Here is a 22,879-nt window from a genome sequence, read left to right as displayed (position 1 = left end):
ATAGATCTCATCGTTTCATATATCCTTCATACTTTTACTTTTTACCCCAGCCCAACAGGAAATCGTCTATTTAGGATTGTTTGGAAAACGCATGCAATGGAATTTGAAATACTCCTCCTAGAGAATTCCTCCAATCGCCACGAAACTCGGTCAGCATGAAGTCAAGACATTGAGGATGAAAAATTGCCGGCGGATTTTTGATATCTTGAACGGTTTGGCCGTGGCGAGGAAACGAAATGATGGCGCGAAAAGAGAAACAGGAAGTGTGTTATAACTTCTGCATACATTAATTGATCTCGATGAAACTTCAGCAGTGTGTTCGCTGTAACAGGCCGATCGCATGGATGTGACTATTGTGAGTCAAAGTTATAGCGCCACCAACTGGCAGAAGGAAGTGTGTCACTTTCAAAATGCTTTGAAATCACCCTCTTATTTTTACCCGATTTACTTAAAACTTTTGGTGTGTAATGTAAACACACGGCAGATGTAGACATGTGAAAGGATTATTGATATCTTGGATACTGTTGCCGCGGCAACGCTTCAAACTCGAATATTCTTTTTTGATGCTTTTGAGACTCTTAGCATTCTTGAAATTGCATGAAACTCGACAGACACATCACATTTATTAGCCAGTAGACATGTGCAAAGTTTCAGAAACGGGCGTGGTGCAGGGGCTCAGTGGCGCCACCTTTTGACAAAAGTGAGGGGGTTGGTTTTATACTTTGACCCACAGTCACAAAACTCAGTAATTATATTGTTCTCATCGAGCCGGACAACTTTCTAATTTACAGTCATTAGCTCAGACCAACAGAAAGTCAGATATTTTGGTTTGAATGTGGATGTTTTGGAGAATTTTCTCTGCCTCTCCCACTGACCCTACGTCTCTCTGTGTCTGGGGGGGAAGGGGATGATTTGGCTGTTGAGTGAGAATGCTTTTATTTTTGTTTTTCAAGGTTTTGGGGCCCTTAACATGCTCGAAAACTCTTGAAACTTTGCACACGGGTCAGAACCCGCGGCCATCAGGGCCGGGCCAAAGATGGTACCCGGGCGTGGCAGGGGGCTCGACAGCGTCCCCTGGAATGGGATTCGAACACTTGTCCATATATCAAACACGCTTGCATGTAATAATATGAAACTCGGTACACTTGTAGATCTCATCGGGCCGAACAATTTTCGTGCTCTAAGTTTTACGCCAGCCCAACAGGAAGTCGGCTATTATGGGTTGTTTGGAAACACATGCTCTGGAATTATATATATTCCTCCTAGAGAATGAATCCAATCGCCACCAAACTCGGTCGGCATGAAGTCAAGACATTGAGGATGCTACATTCCGGACGGATTTTTGATATCTCGAACGGTTTGGCCGTGGCGAGGAAATTGATTTAGGACTAAAAAAGGACACATAAAGTGTGTTATAACTTAGTTAGTTCTATCTACAGTTACAAAACTCGGCGTGTATATTGTTCTTGTCAAGCCGAACAACTTTCTAATTTACAGTCATTAGCTCCAACCAACAGAAAGTCAGATATTGTGGTTTGAATGTGGATTTCTTGGAATTTTTCTCTCCATGACAGACAGAGTGCCCCTGCCTGTGTGTGTGTGTGGAGGGGAGGGGGAGGGAGCCGGACAGCTTTCCAATTTACAGTCATTAGCTCAGACCAACAGAAAGTCAGATATTTTGGTTTGAATGTGGAACACACTGCAAATGAACTTTGAAGCCCCAAAAAGCACATAAAGGGAGTATAAAGCAAGGAAGTGTGTTATAACTTCTGCATACATTAACTGATCTCGATGAAACTTCAGCGGTGTGTTCGCGGGAAGAGGCCAGTCGCATGGATGTGACTATTGTGAGTCAAAGTTATAGCACCACCAACAGGCAGAAGGAAGTGTGTCACTTTCAAAAAGCTTTGAAATCACCCTCTTATGTCTCAAGTGAACAAACAGACCAACAGAAAGTCAGATATTTTGGTTTGAATGTGGAACAAATTGCAAATGAACTTTGAAGCTCCAAAAAGCACATAAAGGGTGCATAAAAGCAAGGAAGTGTGTTATAACTTCTGCGTACATTAACTGATATCGATGAAACTTCTGCAGTGCGTAAATTATAATTACATTAATAAACCTGTACAGAGACCTCCGTATAAATACTGGCCTTCTGGATTAACACGTTTAAGTGCTGCAAAAGATATTGACCTATGACATCCTATGACATTGAAAATTATTCTACATTTGAATTACCTCATAGATGTGACTATTGTGATTCACGGTCATAGGCCCTGTCCCAAATGGCACACTTCATATGAATTTTCAGTCTTGTGTACTTATTTCGTGTGTCCATTAACTCCATGAGACCGGAGGGTGTCTCATTTTTCATTTTAGGTATCAGAAGGGTGCTCACGCATACTTTGTGGTTGATATGTGCCCTCCATGCGCACTTTTGCAGAGCCCGCGCTGATGCGAGCTCTACAGCACACGTCTTCTCGACGGTCAAAGCGAGGTTATGTTATTGTCCATCGTGCACAGCAACCCTAAAGGCACGGGGGTGGCGGTGCCACCGGCTTGGGCCCGCCATCGCTGCTCGCAGCTATATTTGTCTTTGTGCTCAAGATGCATATTCCCACCCCATGCTGTTTACACGTACAGCAGGAGATGTCCCAGAAGACACACACACACACACACACACACACACACACACACACACACACACTATCCTTAACCGAGGCATGGGTGTGGTGAAAATACATTAATTCAATGTTTTGCTACCTATTGTCTCATTTTCATATTTTTTTCATTGTTTTCAGTATATAGTTTTCAGAGTGCTTCCACGGTGATATACGTGTCTGGTGATGAAATGGCAGAACATTTAATGATGAGCTAATTAAACACCATGGCCCAGGAGGCTCTGTGGAAATACCCACAATCCTCAGCTCCTTGGTGAGTGTGACCGCCTGCTTATCGAAAATATCTGTGGAGTGTGTTTGTATGTGTTACCCTATGATTTTACAGATATGCTGTGCTGTGCTTCATAAAATTTAAATTGAAGTAACAAATGTGAGATTATGCATCATTTTAAAGACCCCATGAAATCAGTTGATGAAATTGAGATTTGTGGCTTTTAGTCCATGTCTATTAGCTTTGAGGCCATCTGATAAATTTAGATCAAATTTACTTTTAGTATATATAGTAAGTATATGCATTTAACATTTACAGTCTTTCTATTCTGAAAAAAATGACTATGATTAAACTTTTTCCTACGAAGTGCCAAAAATCAAACTTGATTGAGGGCCGTGGGCTGAAAATAAATGTTGAATTATATCAAACTGTATTATATTAAAATATAAAATTTGCCTTGATTTCCCTCCTTTATTATTTCATAATATAAAAAACAACATTACTCTGCAATCAGTGAATATCTGCGTCAATGTAATGTTATTTTATTTAAAAAAAATGTCCCCCCTCTTGTCATATATGGCAAGGCAGGCCAAATCAAAGTTCATTACGGGCAAAATTTGGCCCGTAGACCCTGGTTTAGGCATCTCTGGATTAGAGTCTCTAGTTTCATCCGATATGCCATTTTTTAAATTTGAATGATTTATCATGTTCTCTGTTGTCTTTTGTTTTTGTTCTTTTATGTTGAAGTTTAGTTTAGTTCCTGTTTCCTGTTTGTTTTTTGTAGTCCTTTGTAGTTTCATTTTATGATTGGTTTTCCCCCTGATTAATTCTCATTCCCTAATTGTTTCCCCAGGTGTTCCTCATTCCCTTGTTTGTTCCTTTTTTGTATATAAGCCCTTTTAGTTTCCTTGTTTCCTTGTTAGTTCTTGCATGTGTCACTATGCCCTGTGCTAGGTTTCCTGAGTTTTCTCTGTTTTTATTAATAAAAAGCTGCATTTAGATCCACATTCTCTGCCTGCCTTCGTCACAATCGCGAAACACCATGCTACTAAACACAATTAGGGGTGTGCGATATTGACAAAAAATTATATCTCGATATTTTCTGGGATTTTGCCAATAACGATAAACAGACAATACTTTGTGTCGTTCCAATTTATTTTTTGAAGGCTTACATTGTACTAGTTCCCTCTTACAACATATTAATAGCATAACATGATAATATTGACTGTTGATATTATTAATCTAAACAATATATTGAAGGAAAAGATCCTTATTATTCTAAACTGAATCATTCAAGTAAGAACAATACAAAACACTGCTCTGCTCTAAGGTGAACTGTCAAGCATAAAAGCAAGAAGCAAAAATATGACATTGTAATAGAAGTCACCAAATCCAAACTTCTTTCAAACACAGCACAATAAAAAAAAAAAGTATTGCATTTGTAAACAAATTACACCCTTCTGTAAATATGTGCATAAAGTCAAAGATGAAAAAAAAAAAGCCCAGGCAGTGTGTATCTTGGGTCTAAAGTCTTCAAAAGTTGTTTAAAACATCTCTCTCAACCGCTTGAATTGCCACCATGTCTATTGTAATTGGTGACAGCGTTTGTTATATCTTGCCATCTGTCACTTTTTTTGTCGTAAGGAACTTTGTTTGTTTGAAAGTTTGTTGAGTGTGTGTTTTTGCTTTTACCCTGTCAGCTGAAGGCGTGTTGTGTTCAGTTGACTCGCTAAGCTTTTCATATTCCTCATATTAAGTGTGGTGGGTAGTTCGAAGATGGTGAAATAAGTTGGTCGTCGAGCTACTTTCGACTGTATACGATTTTTGGCACAGTTTGCAGATTGCCGTCTTTTGACTAGCATCTAACCTTTCAAATCCAAACCACCTCCATGCTATTGATGATGAACAACATCTAGCAATTTAATCTAGTGTGGGTTGCAAGGTTTTGATGTTTGATGATCTTCTCCTCTCGCCGTTTCTTCGCTCATTTTTAACTTCTGTCATACACACCGCAATCTAATGTGAAACATCACGATCAGAATGTGCCTGTGCAGTAGTATATACCACTTTGCTGCATCACGCAGTTAATGCGTGGACACTTAATACGGCTTTATGAATGTTTTTTGAAAATGAGTGACATACTCGATAATGTGATTTTGCATATCATTATAACAACAATTGCAATATTATCGTAGCCGATATATATCGCACACCCCTAAACACAATGTACACTAATGTGTAGAATAGCACAATATTTTTATTAGAAATCTGTAAGGGGGTTAATATGGGCAAGGAGGAGGCAAGAACCGGCTTGTCAATATAAATAATAATTTAATGAAAACTTAAACCAGAACACACAAACATAAAAACACACATGACGGACATGCCTGTGATTCTCTCTCCCTCGAACCGTCGTCACCGTCCGCCTTTATCCCTCGCGTACCCCATCAGGCAGATTGGGGTCCGGGCGTGTGACATTCCAGCCGGTCCTGCCCACTTCCTCTCCACAAAATCCTTTATTTAATGTGCATTTTCACATTGAGAAATTGTTTTTGCTTTTAGAGGCTTTATATGGAGTTAGGATGAAAATACTGTGCATTTTGTACTGTTTTGAGACCAGTGCAGACAGACAGCACACTGGAGGTTAATTAATTCACTGATAGGTAGCAAGAGAGCATGGGTGCAACCTATAGCTTTCCTATGAAGCCAAGCACATTCAATCCAAATTTACTATCAAAAAATTAGTTTCAGGCTGCAGACGTTGTATGGACCACTCAACTTGGTTTGCAGACATGGGGCAATGGTAATCAGTACTTAGATGTGGCTTTATCACTTGTTTGTTTGACAGTACAGAGATTGTACATTTTGTTGCCAAATTGCAACATGAAAGTCAAATCAAGTCAATTAATTTTTATTTATATAGTTTTTTTATTTGTGCTTTCCCCACGACACTTTGTTCCAAAGTAGCTTTACAGAAAATCATCTGTGATGTCTAACTTCTCAAAAATATGAATAACAAACACTCTTGGAAACATAAACAATTTAAAAAAAAAGATTTTTTTGTTAAACCATTTCATGGGGTCTTAAGTTACATTATGTACTGGATGCATACTGTATGTGCATTCATAGCATTGGCTTTGTATTTCTGTGCACATGCTGTTGGTGGATGGTCTTCTAGGACTGCAGATGATGAAAGAAGCTCATTGTGTCATTTCTTGCAGATTTACACTGACAGCATCTCAGGCTCAAGGAGAAAACCTGTCCAAGGTCAGACAGCCCTCTGTGTCAGTATCTGATTTTTGTTCAACTGTCTTAATGTAATATGTTGGATTTCTGCATGTCATTGGTTAGATCTTCTCTCACAGTGACTGTAGTGTCTCTATGAATCGGCTTTTTCGTTTTTTTGCTCATCTTTCGGGATGAACTTGATTTATTTTAGTCCTCAATCACATCAGAGAAGGAAACAATGGGTTGTGGGTCAGCTTTAAATTGTATTAAATCCCCGATTTTAAACTTATTTCAGTTTAGTTCCACTGAAGCTGCACAGTCTGCAGAGTCTTGAGCAAAAATAAATAAACATTTTGTTAATGTTGATGCAGAAGCAGTCTGTAAAGGGATCAATGGAAAGGAGGAGGCTAGAACATGCTTGACGATATAAATAATAGTTTTAATGATAAACTTAAAAGACAACATAAACACACACGATGGATATGTCCGTTAACAATCTCTCTCTCCCCCACTATCCTCTGCAGTCGACCGTTATACCTCAGAGGCTTGATTAGCCTAATACGGGACCTGGTGTGTAGGATCACTACCCGGCCCCGCCCTCCGCCCTGCCACACAGTCCTAGTGTTGCTCTACTTATAGATTATATCTCATTTAATTGATAGAATCATGCGAATCATGCGAATCATATTTTCCTTGATCTTTTGAGATATAAGAGTTCACTTTACAATAAATACATATACGTTTCAGAATTGAAAAACTTCCTCCCCAGTCCAAAAAATACCAATTATTGAAACTAATCTGCAAAAACTAGGGATGCACCGATCCGATACCTGGATCAGTATCAGCTCCGATACTGAAGCTTTTAGATGGATCAGATATCGGTCCGACGAGCCCTATCCAAATCTGATACAGTGTGTTTCACCGTCTGTCACTCAGTCGACGTTGAGTCCTGCGGAGCCCGGTCATCTCTGATTTTGAGAAAAGGCCATTGAGAATTGGCGTATGGAATTTGCATGCCACTCCCCCGGACATACGGGTATAAAAGGAGTGACGCTGCAAATACACATCAGATATCTTCTTCGGAGCCGAGAGAGCAGTCAGAGATCTGAATTCCTCTGCTGTTTCTTTCATCTCTACAGGCTGTTGGTTTACGGCGCTTTCCAGCGGTCCTCCCCCTCGCATACTACATTGTGCTGAGCATACACCCTTGGGTGCTTCAGCAGCTGATAAAGGAGCTTACGGAGTGAATAACTTCGCTTATATATATATATTTATATTCTCATATACATATATATATATATATATATATATATATATATATATATATATATATATATACAGTGAGGAAAATAAGTATTTGAACACCCTGCTATTTTGCAAGTTCTCCCACTTAGAAATCATGGAGGGGTCTGAAATTGTCATCGTAGGTGCATGTCCACTGTGAGAGACATAATCTAAAAAAAATCCAGAAATCACAATGTATGATTTTTTAACTATTTATTTGTATGATACAGCTGCAAATAAGTATTTGAACACCTGAGAAAATCAATGTTAATATTTGGTACAGTAGCCTTTGTTTGCAATTACAGAGGTCAAACGTTTCCTCTAGTTTTTCACCAGGTTTGCACACACTGCAGGAGGGATTTTGGCCCACTCCTCCACACAGATCTTCTCTAGATCAGTCAGGTTTCTGGGCTGTCGCTGAGAAACACGGAGTTTGAGCTCCCTCCAAAGATTCTCTATTGGGTTTAGGTCTGGAGACTGGCTAGGCCACGCCAGAACCTTGATATGCTTCTTACAGAGCCACTCCTTGGTTATCCTGGCTGTGTGATTCGGGTCATTGTCATGTTGGAAGACCCAGCCTCGACCCATCTTCAATGCTCTAACTGAGGGAAGGAGGTTGTTCCCCAAAATCTCGCAATACATGGCCCCGGTCATCCTCTCCTTAATGCAGTGCAGTCAGCCCTGTCCCATGTGCAGAAAAACACCCCCAAAGCATGATGCTACCACCCCCATGCTTCACAGTAGGGATGGTGTTCTTGGGATGGTACTCATCATTCTTCTTCCTCCAAACACGGTTAGTGGAATTATGACCAAAAGTTCTATTTTGGTCTCATCTGACCACATGACTTTCTCCCATGACTCCTCTGGATCATCCAAATGGTCATTGGCAAACTTAAGACGGGCCTTGACATGTGTTGGTTTAAGCACGGGAACCTTCCGTGCCATGCATGATTTCAAACCATGACGTCTTAGTGTATTACCAACAGTAACCTTGGAAACGGTGGTCCCAGCTCTTTTCAGGTCATTGACCAGCTCCTTCCGTGTAGTTCTGGGCTGATTTCTCACCTTTCTTAGGATCATTGAGACCACACGAGGTGAGATCTTGCATGGAGCCTCAGTCCGAGGGAGATTGACAGTCATGTTTAGCTTCTTCCATTTTCTAATGATTGCTCCAACAGTGGACCTTTTTTCTCCAAGCTGCTTGGCAATTTCCCGTAGCCCTTTCCAGCCTTGTGGAGGTGTACAATTTTGTCTCTAGTGTCTTTGGACAGCTCTTTGGTCTTGGTCATGTTAGTAGTTGGATTCTTACTGATTGTATGGGGTGGACAGGTGTCTTTATGCACCTAATGACCTCAAATAGGTGCATCTAATTTAGGATAATTAATGGAGTGGAGGTGGACATTTTAAAGGCAGACTAACAGGTCTTTGAGGGTCAGAATTCTAGCTGATAGACAGGTGTTCAAATACTTATTTGCAGCTGTATCATACAAATAAATAGTTAAAAAATCATACATTGTGATTTCTGGATTTTTTTTTAGATTATGTCTCTCACAGTGGACATGCACCTACGATGACAATTTTAGACCCCTCCATGTTTTCTAAGTGGGAGAACTTGCAAAATAGCAGGGTGTTCAAATACTTATTTTCCTCACTGTATATATATAACACCATTAAAAGAGTATATTTCTCTAAAAGAGTGGCACAAACGGTGAAGCTTCTTTTTCAAGATGTCTTTCCATTTGTGTGTGTTTCCTGGTTGCGGTCGTTCTCTCTCCCCATCTGATGGCCACGATCGCTGCCTCTTGTGTCTGGGTGCTACCCACGCAGAGTCAGCGTTCGTGGATGGTTCATGCTGTCACTGCGAGAGCATGGCCATGGCTACGTTGCGGTCGTGGCTCGCACTCGTAAGAGCGCGAGCCACCCCAGCCGCTCCCCGACTCGGTCCTTCTACCTACAGGTACGAGCCGGTGTCGGCTTGCGCTGGGGGCGATATGGGGACCTCAGTGGGAGCCTCTCCGCCAGGTACAACCCCACGGACCTCCCACTCCCTGCCACGCTCGTATGCTCCAACCGAGCACTGGGGCGCGGTTGCCGGTTCGCTTCATACGGACCCGCGATCTCGTTCGGAGCGCCTGTCGACGATGAGATCTCGATCGCAGCATCGGAGAGCGGGTTCGTCATGTCTGACGCTGAAGACTCGGCTGAGCTCCCACCCTCGACTGCGGCGGCTGAGTCGCAGGCTGACGCAGAGCTGACAGCCATGCTTGCCCGGTAGCTGCGAGTGTCAGGCTGGAGTGGAACCCTCCGCTCTCACTACCCTCGATGGCGGGGCAGCGCGTCCCCCACCTGGTCGAGTCGCGAGAGGCTGACAAGGTACGTTTCCTTGACGCCCCCATCTCCCAGGTTGGGCTGATTGGCGACACCGTTGGAGACTTCGCCCGGCAGTTCTCAATGGTAAGGAGGCAGAAGGAGGCTATACAGCACATCCTGCCCAGGCGGAGCTACAGGCCTCGCACCCCGTCTGCTCGTCGCCCAGCGCGTCCCCCTGCTGTACCAACACCAGCCCTGCCACAGCCCGCCCCTCGGGGCTGGCCCCGACGTGGAGCTACCCGCTACCTTCTTTCTCAAGGTCAGGGCACCATCTGGCACCCGCGACCAGGCCTCTGGAATCTCCATGTCTGGCCCTTGGACGGGACGCGGTAGACTTAGGTGGCCTACCACCCGCGGTAGTAGACACAATCACTCAGGCGAGAGCCCCCTCAACGAGGCGTCTTTACGGCCTGAAGTGGCATCTGTTTGCTCAGTGGTGTTCTTCCTGTGGTGAAGACCACTGCACAGTTGGATCAGTGCTTTCCTTTCTGCAGGAAAAGTTGGAGGGACGGCTGTCCCCCTCCACCTTGAAGGTGTATGTAGCCGCTATATCGGCACATCACGATGCAGTGGAAGGTAAGTATTTAGGGAAGCACGATTTGATCATCAAGTTCCTGAGAGGCGCGAGGAGGTTAAACCCCCCCAGGCCGCGCCTCGTTCCCTCGTGGGACCTCTCCGTGGTCCTTCAGGCCTTCGGGGAGCTCCCTTCGAGCCCCTTGAGTCAGCAGAGCTAAAGGCGTTCTCTCTGAAGACCGCCCTCCTGACGGCACTCACCTCCATCAAGAGGGTAGGGGACCTGCAGGCGTTCTCTGTTAGCGAACTGTGCCTAGAGTTCGGTCCAGCTTACTCTCACATCATCCTGAGACCCCGACTACGTGGCCAAGGTTACCATGACCCCTTTTAGGGATCAAGTGGTGAATCTGCAAGCGCTGCACCAGGAGGAGGCAGACCCAACCTTGGCCTTGCTGTGTCCGGTGCGTGCTCTTCGCATCTACTTGGACCGCACGCAGAGCTTTAGAAGTTCCGAGCAGCTCTTTGTTTGCTTTGGCGGACAGCAGAAGGGAAGCGCTGTCTCCGAACAGAGGATCACCTACTGGGTCGTCGATGCCATCACGATGGCATACCATGCCCAGCACGTGCCGCCCCCTGCTGGCCTTCGAGTCCATTCTACCAGGGGCGTTGCGGCTTCATGGGCGTTGTCCCATGGTGCCTCTCTAGCAGACATATGTAGAGCCGCGGATTGGGCAACACCTAACACCTTTGCGAGGTTCTATAACCTCAGGGTTGAGCCAGTTTCGTCCCGTGTGTTATCAGGTGACACATACAGGTAAGTTCAGGTCAGCTGGCCGGGTGCATAGCGCCTTTCCCCTCCCTTGAGGTGAAGACGTGCGCTCTTTTCCCCAGTTGCGTTCTCAGGAAATGTGAACCCTGGACGTTCTTCCTCCCTAGCCTAGCGGCCGTTGAGTCTTCGGAGAGGCTCGATGCCTCCCCGAAACGGGCGTCACTAGGCCCCCGTACTGAGGTAAGTGCTCCCAACACATTCTCACACCCCAACTCGTCACATACGGACGCTCGGGCAGGACCCCTTGGCGTCGCTTATTGACGCGCCGGGTGTACCTTTGGCGTCGTTTTACGGCGCGTCCGGTTTGGAAACATAAAAAACCGGTTGGAGGGCCATTGTAGCGTATTCCTTTTCATTTTTATTGATCGCGGTCTCGACTTTCGACCCGTTCGCCGCGTGAGCTTACCTGAGACGTGACATTTGAACGCTGCACGCTCCGGTTCGCGGAGATACATGGAAGTCTATGGGACTGCCCTGCGCGTCGAAAAATGACGCCAAAGGTGTACCCGGCGCGTCAATATGTGACGAAATTGCCCGAAGCGTCCGTACGTGACGAGTCGGGGTGAGAATGTGTTGGTGCTCCACATGTGCTGGTTGTCCCCTTCGGCAACCCTGTGTGATGTATATCCCGCAAAATGGTTTCCCTACCAGTAAACCGCGTCTTCCTTGGACAGTGGGCCAAGGAAGACACTCTGCCCTGGGTCGCCCTGTTTGTAGGAACCCCTCCCCACCTTTGGGTAGGGTCTACCACGACGCCGTTACACGCGATGTGCTTCCGCGGCTAATCGGTAAGACCGTGTGTGTATTCCACCTAAACCCCCCTCCTCTCGGGGCTGGGTGTAGTCTCCGCAGTGTCTTCCTCTTTGGAGGGACACCCCCCTGCTCGGACCATATATATTTGGCCCCCAGCCAAACTATTTTGTTCCTTTTACAGGGGAGAATAATAGAGAGAAGGCCCCGGCTGGGCTAGCCAGTCCTTATACTTCTGAACAGTTAGCTAGGTGCAGGGGACCGCTTCATGCCTGCCAGTGTGTTGGGGGTAGTTATGCGACGGCTTGCTGCACTGGCTACGAGGCACACAGAGGTTTGCCCGTCTCGCACCGCTAGTCTGCGTAACTCGGTTCAGCTCTGTGGCGTTTTCCATGGGACCCCTAGTGTCAACTCAGCGACACAACGTCGACTGAGTGACAGACGGGGAACGTCTTGGTTACTGACGTAACCTCCGTTCCCTGATGGAGGGAGCGAGACGTTGTGTTCCCGCTAGCCACAATACTGAACCATCCGCTGAAAGCGCTGGGTCTTTGGCTCGGCTCCTCAGTACGATACCTGATGTGTATTTGCAGCTTCACTCCTTTTATACCCGTATGTCCGGGGGAGTGGCATGCAAATTCCACACTCCAATTCTCATTGGCCTTTTCTCAAAATCAGAGATGACCGTGCTCCGCAGGAGCGACCCCTAGTGTCAACTCAGCGACACAACGTCTCGTTCCCTCCATCAGGTAACGGAGGTTACGTCAGTAACTGAGACGTTAGTCATGTTAGTTTCTGTCAAGCCCAAAAATTTTCAATGTCACTTGAAAACATGCTATAGCTCTGTGAATCACAAAAGGCTGTGTTTAATAAGCAAATATATCAAAGACATGCTCAGCTCCAGCGCGTTAGTGAATGCCGCTGCTCTGTTTACACACACTCGCTGCAATTTTTAGCCTTCATGCAGTGCGCAATATTTGAGTGCTACTCACGAACAACATCTCAGATGTAGATGCTCAATAGTTGGGTTCACTTATAATAAGCATACCGGAATTTGAATAAGAAGCAAATTAAACTACTGTGAACTTGGCTACAAACAGACACAATTACAGGACTTCCTGGAGATTTTTGAATTTCAAAATAAAAGGTACACGATTGAGATATATTACTTGTAAACCAATAATAATAATATTTAAGTTGAATGGGTTCCAAATAAATAGCTGTGTGAATAAAAAGTGAGCTGATACACATAAATTGAACAAAAAAGAGATCTGAATCCTTTAAAGTACAGATACAAGTTGAAAAACAGCTTCTATTCTACTGATGACTGATGACTTATACTGGAATTACTGTTAATTTTGCTGCTACATTATCCAATATTCTAGTTAATAATAAAGTGTTTCTTCATAAGCTATATATTTATATTGATATACTGTAATGTGTAGTTAGAGGTTTGTGTTTCTTTAAATATTAAAGAGTACACCCAATTAGTTCCACACAATAATGTAAAGATATTCTAAACTGATTATGCAAAAAAACAACACTGGTATCGGATAGGGATTGGCCGATACTAAGATTTCCGATATTGGAATGGGATCAGAAGAGAAAAAGTGGTATCAGTGCATCCCTAGCAAAAATAACTAGTTTGCACAGGAAGAACTAATGATATAAGAGTAAAATGTGTGAAAGTTCATCAGACCTTGTGCAGCTCCTGATTGAACGTTGTATTAGATGAAAAACAAATGAAAATATATACTGTAATTTGTACCTAGGAGGGTTGCCTAGAAGGTTCCTTTATAATTAAGCATAATTAATTTATAATTAATATAATTATTAGCTGAGAGAGATTTTATTTTATATGTAAGCAAAATGGACATTGTAACAGAAATATATCCATATGAAACAATATTGAATCAGATCGAGATCGGAATCGAATCGAATCGGGAAATCAGTATCAATAACCAGCCCTGTTTATGAATCTGTCACAATGTAATGCAGACTTTGCAAAGAAATTTAAGAATCAGGAAGTTAGAAACTATATCAGACTCAACAAGAGATCTGAAGTCCATGTATTAGAGGAGTAAAGTCATGTTTTTTTTAAAAGCTTTTGCTTGTTACTGTTTGTTTATATGGGGTTTTGATTGCTTTACTCTTTTTCTTACTTTAGCTATGATGTCAGTCTGTGTGCCATCACCACATAACTCCTCTCCCACTGTGGATGTAGCCAATCGCAATGGGTCCCAGGCAACTCCGCCCACTTCCCTCAGCCTGCGTTCCTCACACAATGAACTGCTTAGCGGAGACGTTATCAAGCAGGGTCAGGCCACGCCCCCTAAGTGTCGGAAGAAGTATGCACTCACAAACATTCAGAGCGCGATGGGACTCGGTGAAGGCGTGACTCCACCGTCTTCTTCTTCAGCATCTACCGCCAATTCAAAACTGGCCAAAAATGGTGCGAATCAGTTACGTAAAGCTGCGGAACGACAGGATCACAATAAGAACAACTCTAAAGAAGACGAAGATGGAAACACAGCTTCTGAATCAGAGCTCAACAGTGATGATGAATTAAACATTGAATTAAGCTTTGATAGTGAGTCTAACACTGACATTGATTCCAATAACGAGCTTGTTAACGAGGATGTAAATGAGTTGGTTAATGATGGCACAAATGAGGAGGACCATGTTCAGTCTATGGAGAATTGTGATGACCTGTGCATTTTACCTGAGAAAACTGAGATTGTCTCAGTCATGAAGTCCTCCGAGCACCTTAAGACCAAGAGTTACCTGCAGTCATGCCTTGATGACCTGTCATATGACCAACCTGATACTCAGGATGATGATGTCACAAAGCCTTTGCTAGAAAAAGAAAAGAATCCCTGTCCCACGTCTCCAAGGAAACAGCACAGCCCCGAAGACACACCCCTGCTGTCTGTCAGCTCTTCATCTTCTTCTTCCTCCCCAGAGACAAAAAAAGACAGACCACGGACGGGAGCCAAGACAGATCGTGCACTAAACCGTATCCAGAACCTACCACACAGTGACGAGGAGTCCAGCTGGACCACATTGTCACAGGACAGTGCATCAGTGGGCTCACCAGAGGATAGCGGTCAGTACACATTCACACTGTGTTACGATGCTTGCCTCCTCAGTGTGGTTTTGTGTGTGTGTGATTTGGACCACTGTTAGTGGATATGGTGCTCTCTTGTGTTGTGTGTGGTTTTCAGTTTGACTGAAGTGGGTTGGCACAGGGTTTTTGTGTGTTTGGACTTTTCTCACACTGGAGTGTGATAGGTAAGCACAGGCAGTGTGTGTCAGTAAATGACTGGTTTCCCTTTCTGGCAAAGAAGTGAGGCTGTGGAAGAAAGTTTGTCATGAGTTTACTGTATGTACTGTAATGCGTAGGGGTAAACAGTATGACCAAAATATTATTAGCATGAATAATGTTATAACACTGTAATGGTATATATCACTCTGTAGTTATTTATGTCAGAAATTGAAGCCAGAAATGCTTTATATATTACATAAACATGCATACAATTAACAAAACTGTCTATACTGAAACACAGTTTGCAGAGTTGGCGTTTGCTTTCTGCTTTATGCCAGATTTTTAAAAATGACACTGCAGATCATATACCCTAGTAAAAACAGTATAGTACAAATTCTAAGGTTGACACATTTCTATCATTGCATGATATATAGCGTTATACAGACCAGCTACCTGTTGCATTGACCAAAACAATGATGTAACGTACAAAGAGGCAACGTGATTCACAGGCATCATGTTGACAGATGAGGTAGCATAATTAAAATTACACAGTTATGATTGTTTTACTATATTATATTTGACTCTCCAGTGCTGGAACAGGGCTAAAACAAAGTGTGGATATAGGTCTGGCTATGTGAGTCTGTAGATTGAAGTAATCACTTTTCTTTGCATGATACATTGACTGCATTTATATGATAGTCTATGTTGGCTTTAGCTAGCTAGCCAGCTTTATCAATAGCTGTTAGCTGAATTTGGTGGATGATGACAGTAGCTGTTTATAAAATAGACTGTACATTATAAATATGTTAACACAATTCAGTATTGATGTGATTCCATCACAACTGTCATTTTGATATCTTGATGCACTATTGTTTTATAATAATAGAATGTATATATTTTTCTGTGTAACCAAGTTACGTTACACTAATGAATGGGTCTTTTTTGTATTATCTTGAACACTGTCTAGCATTCATTTCATGTGTTATTGTAGTTTAGCTAAAATTACACAGATCAATCATTATGGCACTATATTTTACATGCTTTGCAGTTATGTAAGCTTACCTGTCCAATAAGAAGAACACCTATTCAGGGTCGGTTTTGATCCCCAAAACCAAACGAAGTTCCTTCCAGGAATCAAATGCCCTGCCGATGTTCACTCTAGTTTTCGCTCGACCACGATCACGTTCCTGCTTAACCAGATGGGATTCAGTAGATAAATGTTTTTTTGTTTTTTTTGGCTTACTCTGAGTTAGTCGGTGTTGTACTGCGAGCCGGACGTTTGCTGGATTTCATATCTAAGATAATGTTACCTATTGTTGCAGTTTGTTGTCACTGTTGAATAGCAGAAGAGAAGCTATGAGGCAAGGCTCTCGGGAGCATGAATAAACATCACATCCTTTGGATTTTCCTGGCAAAAACGACCCGCTCCCGTCGCATGAAAATCAGTCAACAGGCTATATAGTAATAGTCTGTTGGAATTTTTGCCCATTCTTCCAGAAGATAATTTGTGAGGTCAGACACTGATGTTGGACTAGTGGGCCTGGCTCGCAATCTCCATTCTAGTTCATCCCAAAGGTGTTCGATGTGGTTGATATCAGGTCTCTGTGCGGGCCAGTCAAGTTCTTCCACACCAAACTCATCCAACCATGCCTTTATGGACCTTGCTTTGTGCACTGGGGTACAGTCATGCTGGAACAGAATAGGGCCTTCCCCAAACTGTTTCCACAATGTTGGAAGCATAGAATTTTCCAAAATGTCTTGGTAAGCTGAGGCATTAACATTTCCCTTCAGAGGAACTAAGGGGCCTAGGCCAACCCCAGAAAAACAACCCCATATCATTATTCCTCCTCCACCAAACTTTTCAGTTGGCACAATGCAGTCCGGCAGGAAATGTTCGCTTTCACCAAACACAGACTCGTCCATCAGACTGCCAGAGAGAGACTGCCCTCCGCTTCCTGCTCTGTTGGCCCTACACTCTTCATCTTCTGAGCCTGCCATCACAGCCCTTAAACTATATAACATACTGGCCTCCCACGGCTCCTTCCCCCAGGCCTCCCATGGCCAACGAACCAATGCCCATGCCTGCCATGGTCAACGAGCTAGTTCCTAAAGCTGTGTCCATCCCAGAGCCAGTGTTGCAAGCCTCGTCCATCCCAGAGCCAGTGTTGCAAGCCATGTCTGTCCGAGAACCAGCTTTTATGCCAGCTCCAGCCCTAGAGGAATGTTTGGGGGGCAACTATGGTTCCAGTGCTCTCAGAGCTCCCTTCAACGGAAACCACTTTCTCCCCAGCCTCTGTGGTCCTGGAGACTTTATTCATTGAGCCTCCCACGGCTCCGCCAGCTTTCTGAGTCTCCCACAGTGTGCTCAAGGCCATCCGGAAGTGGAAGAGAAGGGTTCCTACTCCCCAGTCACTGCCATTGTTCATGGCCACAGAGGCCATTCCCCTATCACTGCCTGTGCTCATGACCACCAAGGTTGTTTCCCCATCACTGCCAGTGCTCTTGACCATGGCGACTCCACCCATTGAATCTTCCACGACTCTGCCTGCTTCTCCTCCAGGGGCCCTGTCCGCTCTCCCAGAGACTCCTTCTCCAGTGGCTCCATCCGCCCTGCCTCTGGCTCCTCCTACTGAGACTCAAACCCCCGCTCCTCTGCCGGCTTCACCTGCAGCTGCTCCTCCCGAGTCTCAACTCCCTGAAAGAACTGTGGCTCTGTCCCCTGGGTCTTCATGACCAGTGGCTCTGCACACTGTGGCTCCACACCCTGTGGCTCTGCCTCCTGACCACCTGCCAGTTCCATCCTGGTGTTCTGATACTCAGCCAGTTGCCTTCCTGGAGCCACCTCCCAAACCTCCAGACCAAACTTCCTTTCTGGAGGCTCCTCCCTGGCCTCCTGATCTTCAGCCAATTCCTCCATCTGTCATCCAATGGTGCCCTGGCCATCCGCCTGATATCCCTTCCTCAGTACCATCCTCTTCATTTGGGTGTCGGGAGCCGCCCTTTGTGGGGTGGCTCACAGAACAGTCAAACTGTTCTGTGTTTTCCCCTGTCTTCAATAAACTCTTATGTTAATCACCTTCTGCACAACATTTCCCCTGATGCCCGGTAACCATCCTCAACTGTCCTCCATCATTGTGTTCAGCTTTTTTGTGTTTACCTTCATTTGTGCCTCTATATCTTCATGTTCAGTTATACCTGGTCTAGTCTCATCCTTCATAGCATTGAAGAAAGTAGTCCCTTTTGTTCAAGCCTTGTGGTATATGTATATCCATCTACATTAAAAACTGCATTTGGGTTCGCTAACTTGTCGAACATGTTTAGAATGATGAGGTTGTGAGAATTTCACGACCAAAAGAATTTTTCATTTTTGGGTGAACCATTTCATTCCAAGTACTTGTAACCTAAATGTAGTGTATATTAATTTTATTTATTTTTTTGGCTAGTTAGTTTGGTGGTTAAGTGAACCTGCTCGGCTGAAACAGCAAGTTACAGGAGTTTCTTACTGGATAAATGGTGTAAGTTGTTTAGCTTGTTTGTAGTTTCACTGCAGTAAGACTTTGTGACAAGTGGCTGCTTCTGTGGTATTGATGGTGTCTCCTCTTTGCCCCCCAACTGTCACTCAAACTAGGCTGCCTGCCAGTCGATATCTCTCTCACAGAAGTCAGGAAAGGCTCACGGGTGTGTGGGAGGTCCATTTCGCTAACAGGGGGTGTAAAGTACAGGTACAAACTGGTTTTACACACAGACGTTAGCTGGCATAGCTGCACTACTGGGTTTACACTCTGACTGTAATGCATGACACATACCCATTAGGGCTGGGCAATATATTGAATATTTGAAATATATTTACAATGATTTTGATGTCGATATGAAATTAAGCAAAATCATAATTACTGAGACATCAATACATTTTTAATTTGACCATTAAGTTTCTTAAAAAGTGCCATTAGACTGATTTGTCCCGACTTACAGTTGAAGTCAGACATTTACATAAACCTTAGCCAAATACATTTAAACTCAGTTTCTCACAATTCCTGACATTAATCTTAGAAAACATTCCATGTTTTATGTCCATTAGGATAACTATTTTAAGAATGTGAAATGTCAGAATAATAGTAGAGAAAATTATTTCTTTCATCACATTACCAGTGGGTCAGAAGTTTACATACACTTTGTTAGTATTTGTTAGCATTGCCTTTAAATCATTTAGCTTGGGTCAAAGGTTTTGGGTAGCCATCCACAATCTTCTCACAATAAGTTGCTGGAATTTTGGCCCACTCCTGACAGAACTGGTGTAAATGAGTCAGGTTTGTAGGCCTCCTAGCTCACTTTTTCAGTTCTGCCCACAAATTTTCTATCAGATATCAACCAGTGGCATATGAAGTATCCGATGTCTTACAGATGGAATTGGCATCAGTTCATCCTCTGAAGTCCATTGTAAAAGACTGAAGTGATGTCTGGCTAGCACTGGCTCCATTTAGTCATCATCACTCAGAGACACATAGCAGTGGAGTCCGACACCAAGTAGGAATGGAGGTGGATCTGGCTGGCCCTGGTAACCTCTGGAAATGAATCCCAAGGTTGAGACATGGTAACAAATAGAATAATATTAGAATAGATGTCATTATATTTTATGCAGAGTTATAGATAGACATGATAGATGTTTCCTACCTAAGGCAGCCTAATTGTGAGTTGATGGATAAACAGGGTGTATGCCTGGCTAAATTGTTGAGTCTTTAGTCTGAGTAAGTGTGTCTGCGTCCCGAACAGTGTTAGGGAGACTATTCCATAGTTTAGGAGCCAACTAGGAAAAGGATCTACCTCCTTTTGTGGATTTTGATATTCTAGGAAATTAAGACTGAAATGTTTTAATAGTGTCTCTGATTTACACATCAGTAGCAAAAACAGGTTTAGAGTTGGTTACTCTAGTATCTGTGAATCAGTTCAAACTGTCCATTGTTTGTGTGATCACTCAAACATGTTCAGGGAAGTCTCTGGGCTATATTTTTGTACCTGTGTTGGCCGCAGCAATATGCGCTATGAACGCTTCATCTTTTTATCCCCTTTTTGCCCAATTTGGAATGCCCAAATCCCACTACTTAGTTGATCCTCGTGGTGGCATGGTTACTCACCTCAGTGTGAGTAGTAGGTTAAGTCTTAGTTGCCTCTGCTTCTGAGACCGTCAATCCACGCATTTTATCTCATGGCTCGTTGTGCATGACATGTGGAGGCTCATGCTACCCTCCGCGATCCACGCACAACTTACCACAACTTACCAACGAGGTTACCCCTTGTGACTCTAACCTCCCTATCAACCGGGCCAATTTGGTTGATTAGTAGACCTGGCTGGAGTCACTCAGCATACCCTGGATTCGAACTTGCGACTCCAGGGGTGGTAGTCAGCGTCAAAACTCGCTGAGCTACCGAAGACCCACATGTGCTAAATCATATCCAATTTTCCTGAGAATGCTAAACACAAGTGCAGTTTTTCATGCCAGTGCAGTCTGCAACTTGACGTGGGTGGGAGTACTTGCACAAACTCTGGGTGAATATATGGGAGGTCTACAGTTCCACCTCTCCCTATAAGCAGACTACGCAGTCTGCATAGGGCACCAACTCCCTAGGGGGGCACCATCTTACCCTAGGAGGGCACCAGAAAGTCCACCGGCTGCTCTTACTCGTACATTATACGTTATTCAAGGACCCGAAAGCAGTTGCGGAACACAGATGATCGCTTCGCGCTCATATCATGCGATTTTATTTAAAAAATCATTAAAATAAATACACTTTAATAATGTGAGTAGTGTTGTCACGGTACCAAAATTTCAGTAGTCGGTACCAATACCATTGAAATTTCACGGTACTCGATACCATTTTCGGTACCAAAGCAAAAACAGGTTACTAAACAACACTCTTTTATTAACAAAATGTCTACAAAACATTAGCAGCAGAACTAAGAACAGAAATATGCCATTGAGCAACACTTTAATTTAAATATATTATTTTTTAATGATAACAAAACTGAACAACGTATGCTTAAAGTATTTTTGAACACTTATATAAGATTTGCTTCAACTTTTGCAACTTTTAATTTAAGTTTTTACCAAGTACTAAAAAAAAGCCTAAATAAACAAGCATACAATAGAATTAATAAAAAACAATTTACAAACTAATGTGCAAAGTGCTCTCTTATTAATAAAGCTGCATATTGCCAATTTTCTTCATGATAAGAAATGCATAGTGACATATATATAGATATTATGATTAAGTCGCGAGCAACCGCATTCTAATCTAGCTGCATTTAGCGTGCGCGCTCGAGGGAGGAGCGACCGAGGCAGAGTCTCTCTCAGTCGGGTACAGTTTCAATCTCTCCCCCCGAGATTGGCGCAACTCATAGAAGAGGCACCGACCACACAGAGAAATGCCAGTTTCTGAGTTTATAGTTATTAACATGACCTGCTTCTGTATTATTTGAACTTTAATAAAGCAATTTTACTGCATTTAAGATGTTACGCCGGAATGTTTCCTTTAAAGAGCTCCGCCTCCGCTTATTCCACAATGGTACATGCTTTTGAATGTACTTTTTTTTTTATCATTCCCTAATACTTTGGGATCTACATAAAATAAACTGTGACAGTTTCGAGTGCATCTGGACTGATCTGTGTAATTCTTCCTCCATCAGGCGTGAATTGCTGCTCTCACGGGATATCGTTACAGTTTAATGTGATTTCATGTTACGTTAAATGAGATCAAACGGCTATTCGACAACGAACATTTTTCTCATCAATTTTGTATTTTCGACAATGTCGATAATGTCGACTAAACGTTTCAGCCCTAATGCAAATGATAATATGCTTTTAAACTCACACTTATTTGCTTGAATAAATCCGGGTGTCTGTCTTTATTAAGTTTGATGTGTTCCCTCCTATCGTCAGAAAATTGCGAAAGCAGCGTTTACAAATTTTCGACATGATTCAGTTGAGGCTCCGCAGCAGCTTTGCTTGTCGTCATCTTTTGCTTGTTGTGAGCGTTCGAAAGTTCCCGCCTCTGCATGGGTACCGGGTAGACCCGGTACTCGGTACCCCAGTACCTTCAGAAATTCTGGTATCGTAAATAATTTTTTGTTTGAGTACCGACTTGGTACCGGGGTACCGGTATTTTTGACAACACTAAATGTGAGTATAGATATTTTCCTCTTAATATATTTTCAGTGTAGTGTTTATTTTTAACACATTCAGGCTGTGTTTAGGATCAGTTTGTGAATTCAAACATGGTTTCCTGGCGAGAACTGACGTGATTGTTGGTGTGATTGATACAGGCGGATCAATAATGCTTGTTGCCATGTTATACTTAAACACAGTATTAACTGTTTATGCTGTAAATGTAATGTTCATCCATAGAGAAATGCTTCATGATTATCAAGGCAAAAGGCAATATGACTTCTAGCGGTGGATGACTGTATAGATAGTCTTTTCTGCTGAGAAGAATATAGCTGCAGGCAGAGGTCCAAAAAGGGGCGGGATCTCCAAACCACCAGCAAAGATATAGAAAGCCCCTAACCTAGCCCTGCCCTCTTTTGGAGTAACCATGTCCTCTTTTGTAGATTTCACCCCCATTTGTAGATCTCTGACCTGCAGCTACACCTACTTGTATCCACTGGCAAGAATACTGAACACATTTGTGCTGAAATGTATTAATCAACGATCGATAAGCTTAAAGGTTCTGTAAGTGATTTTAGCCATTCTAGA

The 22,879-nt window shown here is 43.3% G+C and overlaps 1 protein-coding gene across 5 annotated transcripts in view; it reads left to right on the top strand.

Moving 5' to 3' along the window:
• LOC127643902 (amyloid beta precursor protein binding family B member 2-like) overlaps window positions 1-22,879 on the top strand; it is a 106,690-nt gene that overhangs the window by 45,386 nt on the left and 38,425 nt on the right. For 3 of the 5 annotated variants that reach the window (XM_052126840.1, XM_052126835.1, XM_052126837.1), the window contains 3 exons: window positions 2,802-2,934; window positions 6,114-6,159; window positions 14,034-14,972. In XM_052126840.1, the coding sequence (XP_051982800.1) occupies window positions 14,036-14,972 (937 nt within the window). In that variant the 5' untranslated portion in view covers window positions 2,802-2,934; window positions 6,114-6,159; window positions 14,034-14,035. Of the gene's footprint in view, window positions 1-2,801; window positions 2,935-6,113; window positions 6,177-14,033; window positions 14,973-22,879 lie in introns of all 5 variants that reach the window. The other 2 variants (XM_052126839.1, XM_052126838.1) reach the window with 2 other exon arrangements.

The sequence above is a fragment of the Xyrauchen texanus genome, chromosome 5, assembly GCF_025860055.1.
Source record: "Xyrauchen texanus isolate HMW12.3.18 chromosome 5, RBS_HiC_50CHRs, whole genome shotgun sequence".
NCBI classification, from domain to species: Eukaryota; Metazoa; Chordata; class Actinopteri; order Cypriniformes; family Catostomidae; genus Xyrauchen; species Xyrauchen texanus.
Note: the sequence above shows the minus strand (reverse complement) of the source record. Positions and strands in the feature narration are given on the sequence as shown.